The sequence below is a fragment of the Palaemon carinicauda genome, chromosome 1 (genome assembly GCF_036898095.1).
Source record: "Palaemon carinicauda isolate YSFRI2023 chromosome 1, ASM3689809v2, whole genome shotgun sequence".
NCBI lineage: Eukaryota > Metazoa > Arthropoda > Malacostraca > Decapoda > Palaemonidae > Palaemon > Palaemon carinicauda.
In genome coordinates this window covers 164,879,852-164,887,192 of record NC_090725.1, presented here as the reverse complement: position 1 = coordinate 164,887,192, position 7,341 = coordinate 164,879,852, and the positions used below count along the sequence as shown (strand labels likewise).

The following is a 7,341-nucleotide window of genomic DNA, read 5'->3' as shown; positions in this document are numbered from 1 at the left end:
CTCTGCCGGCCGGCAATGGGCTTAGTCAATCCATATCCCAACCTATACTAGGTCCAGAAGTAGAATGACATACGGTACAGTAATACCCCTGCCGGCCAGCTCTGCCGGCCGGCAAGGTACAGTACAGTAATGGCTAGGCCATTACGGAGATAGAGGGGGAAGGGACAAGAGGGTCCTGCCAACCTTGCTTTAGTGACAGATCACCCGCAGCCAAGAACTTTGTCTTAGCCTAAGGGAGATCTAAGGGAAAGGGCCAGCGCAGTAGTATAATACCTGCCAGCTTCCAGAGCACCAAAGCAAGGAAGGCGTTGCTACTCCCAAGGGAAGATTTATCCTCCCCGAGAACAGCAACAGGACTTAGTCTGGTCGATCACACAAGAAGGAATCATAACTACAGAAACCTTCGATAGTGACCTAAGGGAGCTAAGCTCCCTTTGTAAGTGTTAGGTCAGCGAGGGAGACTCTGCCCCAAGCCAAACAACACGGACTCAGACTGTTGTTCTGTCCCTCTTTGAACCAGACTCTGCTGGAACAGGAAGGTACAGTAACACCCTAGTATAGTTTTATCGAAAATAAATTCGGAAAAAACCACTTAGGGATAAGCCCAAGGCTTAAACAGAGGGAAAGGGATTGCATACCTTCTCCGAAGAAAAGAAAGCAACCGGGGAGTATAATAAAGTATACTAAGGCTCCATAAGCAATTAGCCTAGGCACCAAGAGAATCGATTACCTAATTCACCGAAACTCTCACGTATACAATCTTGGAAATATTCCACACAGTCTAAAATGTATAAAATATAGCCTAAAGCTTCAATAAAATTTTAATTACACTCGGAAAAACCAAAATCATGCATTAAGTACTAGGACCAAACGACTAGGCTACATGGCCTAGCGTAGGCCAGAATGGCGAATACTTCGCCAAATAATACTAAGCACGAAAGGAAATCCTATGTAAAGCTAAATAGCTAAAATTTATCAAGCAAAACAACCAGGAATGTCACTCTGACTAACTAATTTATACCTAGCGAGTGACAGTGTCCAGGACACCTCTGGTAGGCTACGGCTCTTGTATCAAAGATTAATCCTATTAATCACTCAAAATTTTACCAAGAGCCTACATTTATACATGACAGACACTATACTCAACTTATCCGAGGCCAACGAAGACGAAGAAGCCATGAAAAGCTGAATAAATCCAAGATTTGCGAGAAAAACAGGAAAAAACACCGAGTTGTTAAGCTACGCAAAAAGGAATACAGATGGCGCCAGGATTGGCGCCAGGCACGCATACGAATCGGGGGATAGGGAAGCCTTGGGAGCGGCTCCCCTTTTTCTTTCCCGAATTCGTATCTCGTCAATCTCCCTCCTACGAGACGAATCTCTGTTCAGGTCGTAGATTGCCATGTGACGTGTCTAGAATACGTCCTCTGATATGTCGCGATATCCCTTTCACGAGGGATACTCGCTCCAGGAGTTAGAATTCTGGTACCTTAAGGTAAATTCTCTGGGAATATCGCCGTAGTTGTAATATACCCTAGGAAGCTACCCTATAGGAACTTCCATCAGGACGACATGGCTTGAGCCCAAAAAGTTATTTACTAGGTTAAATGCCTAGCTTAAAGTTTAGTATAAGTTTTTTCCAGTGCTTAGTCTACTTAGCCAACATGTAAGCAAGCTCAATAGCCCAGTCTAAAGTTTTTAGAAGTTTTTTAACGTCAATATATAAAAGAACTGAGTTACTCGTTAGCTTAACCTCTGATATTTAAACCTCGTTGAGTTTTACAAAATTCACAAGAAAATAACACTAATAACAATTATTAAGTTCCTTCTAAATATCACGAACTATCAGGTAATATTTTATAGGACGTGCAAGTTAGGTTAATGAACCGACTAAGTTCATATATAAGCAATTTGAAAATCGACTGAAACACGCGTAAATGTAACTCGATTCTTACCTCCAAACTGCTAAAAACCCGTCTCCTTTCTCTCCCCAAATCCTTCGGTAATTTTGTTGAATTTCGCCTTCATCGTCAATGGCAGCTGTCCTCGGCAAACTTCTTAATAGTAAATCTTCATATTAATTATACCATTAAGCTCTTGTGATCCATGAAGACTATAAGCAGATCGGCTGATACACGAAAAAACATATAGGATTGTTCAACTACAGGTCCTGTCGTTCTGGTCTTCGAGTCACAACTGCTATTCTGCGTTTTGGCAGTTATATCGTCACCTCTTCTTCGAGACATTATATGGTCGCCTCTGCTAAACTTTGTTATTTCGTTTATAGCTTTGGGTTTGAAAAGGTTAATCAAGAAAACATTTATCATGAATCAGCCAAATTAACTTTATGAACATGAACTTTAGCCACAATAAAGTAATAATAGTAAATTTAAATATCTAATTACAACTTGGTGATTACGATTCATGAGAAGTAGAAGGAACTCAAAACATAAACTCCTAAATCCCATGCTTAACAAGAAACAAAATATTTTAAAAGGTATCCGGGAGTTTATGTAAATAAAAGAGAAATAACATACTGTCAAGTAAACAATAAATGTGAAATATATCTGATATATTTGTATACTCCCAGCAACAATTTGATTAAAGTTTACTAAGTTTAATCAAAGAAACCATTTGTTCACCCTTTACTCACTCCCAGCAACAATTTCATTACACACTCTTTATAGCCCATGTGTATCTTACCCCCAAAGAATATGGTAATATACATAACCATGTAAGCCTATTATACTAGGCCCTCTTGAACCAAGAGTTCTGTGTTTCTCATAGATTCAAGTGCAGCGGCCCGTTTACTTCTCTCTCTGACTTTTAATTGATCAATAGGTAATTCAGTTTCAACAACAGTATGAAATCCTTCTTTAGGAGGAAGCAAAATGAGTGAATCTGTTGTCCTGTACACAACTTCACGAGACTTACCCTTAAGCACACGAGCTGCTTTTACTTCCCCTAGGTGATTTACTTCTGTCTTCTTTACTATACCAAGTGGATAAGTACTTGGTTTGCTTGCGTCCTCTTTTAACAGAACAATATCTCCAACAGCCAAGGTTTTATGATTGACAGGTCTGTAACGATCCCTTTTATCTACTGCTTGATTAATGAGAGTTGCAAGAAATTCTGAATGATATGCCTCAACTAGTCTGTTTCTAGCTTGTCTAAGCTTATAGTAATTATCCTTAACATCATCAATAGCACTACTACCAGGCACCCAATTGGTGTTATCTGAAGAAGAATTCTGCAACTCGGGAATAATGTTCACTGATACCAGATCATAGCCTTTAAGTAAACACTCAGGAGTTATTGGTTTTTCTACATTATCAATACAAGCATCTCTCAGACTATCCTTAAAAGCAATTGGTCTTTTGTTAATAAGATGGACAGTTTGACAAATAAGGAAGTAAAAATCTTGATAATCAAGCACAGTGTTCTTAATAGAACTAAAAATTAGCTTTTTCACCATTTTTACACAGCTTTCAACTAGCGAACCCAAAGAACTATTACCTTTGGCATAATGCTCGAACTTCAGGGGCTTAATGTCATTTTCTTCAAAGAAGGCATGTGTTTCAAAATCGTTGAGAAAGGTTCCAATGATTCTACTACCAGCAGTTAGCTGGGATCCCAAATCAGATATGCAAAATTCCGGGATGCCAAACTCATATATGTGTAGTTGGAAGGACTTGAGAAAGTCTCGAGTATCAGCAGATAAACATATCTTCAAGTTGATGGCACGACTCCACAAACATGTCACGCATAATAACCAAATCTTTTTCCTTTCACCATTCCATATTACTGTATAAGGACCGATGTAATCTATGAAAATATAACTGTATGGAATAGGTGGTGGATTGCTCCGAAAATCCCTATAGGCACTCTGATTTGCTTTGATTGGTCTCTCATTAAGCCTTCTACAAGTTATACATTCTCTAAGTACCTTCTTTACTGTGGAATAAAAGTGGATTATCCAAAATTGCTTACGTAACTGAGCCAAGATCGAATACACACCAGCGTGTCCTACACTAACATGCATATCACGAATAAGCAATTTAGTTAGCAAACTATGCTTAGGTAACAGCACAGGAAAGAAAATCTGTTCGTTTCTTCCGAATTTACTCCGGATTCTTAGCAAAGTGTCTTTGCTCTGGAAAATATTCATTTGAGTTACCAAATTGGGAATGTTTCTTTTAAATGTATGACTTTTCTTGAAGAATTCACAAACTTCTGGGAAGTTATTTTCCTGTTCTTTACCTATTATCTGCCTACATGCTAAAGCATAAAGATTTTTCTCCTTGACACAATTTCCCCAATGAACGTCGATTCCCTTATTTGTTAGTTTTTCTCTGATGTTCTTGATGAATTTCAACACCATCCTATGAACAGTTGCTAGCTTATGGAAACTGGAAAACGTAGTCAGGGGTATCAAGTGTTCAATGCTATTTATGTCTTTCTTTTTATTTTCTTTACTTTCAGAATCTGTTGAGACAGTGATTAAGGAAGTATCTTCCCTTCCAGGACTGGGTACTTCATCTCTCTTTTCAAGGGGGTTTGGCACCTTGAAACTAAACTGAACCTCATCTTTCTGAGGTTTCTTAAGAAACTCTGGTCCACTATGATACGCAGTCTTCTGAAGTCTCCTGTATGAGACACATCTACTAATATAATCTGGAGGATTATCATATGCATTTACAAATGAAAATGTTATTGGGAAAACTTGGCACAAGTCACCTATAGCTTTCAACCTATTTTGAATAAAAACTCCTTTCTTCTGCAATTTATCATACTTATATGTATAAGAGTAAAGCCAATTAAAAGCAACCATACTGTCTGAATATATCGCCATGCTCACAATTTTGATTGGAGTAACGACTGATTGACCAGCAAGTTCTTGAAATAAACTGATTAGTGTCTCTGTGGCTAGTCCCAAAGCTTGAAATTCAATTACAGGAATGGTTTTCTTCTCTAACTGTTTGTTAACGACCCTGCTCTTGGCGGTCAAAAAACTTGTATTACCATTGAAGACATTTACAATATACACCACAGTTCCATAAATATCCTTACTTGCATCTGAAAATGCTACTAGTTTATAGGTACCATCTCTCCTACCCAGGAATCTAGGAATTACTACTTTAGGAGTAGAATTCACCTGTTTTCCAATAAGTGTCCATTCCCTTTTTAATGTTTCTGAGAGAGGGCTATCCCATGTGATAGTCTTGTCTTCTTGAAGCTTTTTAAGAAACAGCCTGGCCCTGTTCAAGATTGATCCATAGATATTAAATATATCATAGATACTATTCAATGTTGACAAAATTGACCTCTTTGTACTAGCTTGCGTATCAAGGAAAATCTTACCAGGGCCTAGTGAGTCTGCTTCCCTATCCCAAACCATGCCGAGCAACTTTACCTCTTTGGGTGTTTCACTATCATAATCTCGGTCAATCATTTCTTGCAGTTCTGCATCGTTTGTTACGAATTGTTGCAATTCAAATTTGAATGGTCCAAAGATATTAGGGAGACAGTAGTACGCTTCATATAAAGCCTTGGCAGAGTTACACGAATATGACCCATTGTCCATATAAATGGTATTATACAGCGATTTCTTTAAGTTAACCATTTCCTCGTTGTCACTCTCAACATCCAATATCAAGATTTTGAACAAAGCTGGCATTGGATGACAAGGGCTAGGCCTTACGCCAAAACTTAAACGCTTGTTCCTATAGCCCACAACAGTAAAGTCACCCTTAAGAATATTTCGATACCATAAGAACAACAATCTATTCTGATCCTCTTCCTTGAGTCCTATCATCAAATATGCCTTTTTCAAGTCAAAACAAATCATATGGGTGTCAAATCTCTGCATAATCAGAGAAGTTGCAATTTTGTGATTCAGACAAGGGCCTGGAAGCATACACTGATTGTGACTATAAGTGCTCTTCGCAGATTTGTTTTTCTCACATAAGTTAGACAGAAACACGACTCGACACTTGGTCGTGTCTCTGGCCATTTTGAACACAGGCATATGAGGCAAGAAACTAGCTTCTGGATGTTCATTTATAAAAGAATTAATATCTTCAATTTTCTCTATGATTCCCAGATTTTGTTGCTCTTTAAATACATCATTAACCATCTTTAAATGCTCAGGTTTATTCTTCATACGTGTTAAGTTAGACTTCAGTATCATCCGGGATAAATTGAAGTTCTTCCCTAACAAATGGGATATCTTGTTGTTCCACATCAGTGGCATTACTAGTCTACCTTCTTCATCTCGTTCTGTACTATCAAGAACATACTTTACTAGCTTTTTATTGGTTTCTGTGTCATCTTCAGATAGCTGGGATTTTTCATAGTCCAGATATTCAATGGATTGCTTTTCAAGCATTTCTTCCGTAGCTTTAATCAATTCAGACTGCTTTAGCTTACCCTTTTTGTTAAAAATAGCATAGGTTGAATTAGTGTTGGCTTCTTGAACTTTGATACTTGCCTGTGATCTGTTGGAAATCAAGTCAACATCGTCCTCTCGAAGTTCAGACTGAGAGACTGCCAAAAAGCTATGTCTATCGAGGAATTGTAATTGTCTATTAGTCTGGGCAGCTTCCCCTTCCATACAAAGTGTCTCCCCTTGAGTGCTAACTGCAGTATGTGAACTATTTCCAATATTAATGTTGGGTAAATAATCCAAGTTTTTCATCATTCTGTTAATATTACCTGTGAGCATGACACCAACTGGAGTGTCAAGATACACAGAGGGATTGCTTAATCCAAATTTGTGTGTAGTTAGCGACAACAAAAAGTCAGCATCATTTCCCAAGATAAGACCAATGTTACCAATAGTGTCCACACTACCACTAAGAAACTTATCTGCTAAAATGTAATGTCTATCTTGAAATTCTTTAACAATGACATTTAAGCCCTCCAGTTTCAACTCTATATCAATACTGGGTACAACAACTGCTTCGATGGAATGCCATTCCCTACCTAACTTGAGAGGTACATTAACAATATCAGTTACAAGGTCCCTAGTAGAATTAAAACCATGAATAGTCATATAGACGTTTTTGCTAGGACAGGGAACTTCATATGGTTTACATGCTTATTACAAATAAAATTTCTCTGGCTACCACAATCTCGTAAAACTCGAACCACATTATTTTCTTCAGCCACAGAACATGTAAAAGTTGGTAAAATTGCAGCACCACCAGTAACATTTTGATGAATTTCAGCTAATGTGAGGCTATTTAAAGTATGCTTCGGTTCTGGCTTTTTCCCACTAGTATGCATAGAGGTTTCAGTATTACTAGAATCAGAAGCTTTAGTACTGGAACTATTAAGCCT

At 38.0% G+C, this 7,341-nt stretch overlaps 1 protein-coding gene across 1 annotated transcript; it reads right to left on the bottom strand.

The window, feature by feature from the left end:
* Window positions 1–2,743: 2,743 nt before the first annotated feature.
* On the bottom strand, window positions 2,744–7,054 carry LOC137623470 (uncharacterized). The gene has a single exon (XM_068354335.1). It carries the CDS (start codon window positions 7,052–7,054, stop codon window positions 2,744–2,746), a length of 4,311 nt encoding a protein of 1,436 aa, XP_068210436.1.
* Window positions 7,055–7,341: the final 287 nt, after the last annotated feature.

What these genes read in the sequence shown, in the direction of transcription:
- LOC137623470 (XM_068354335.1), bottom strand. Translation starts at nt 7,054, where the DNA reads ATGACTATTCATGGTTTTAATTCTACTAGGGACCTTGTAACTGATATT.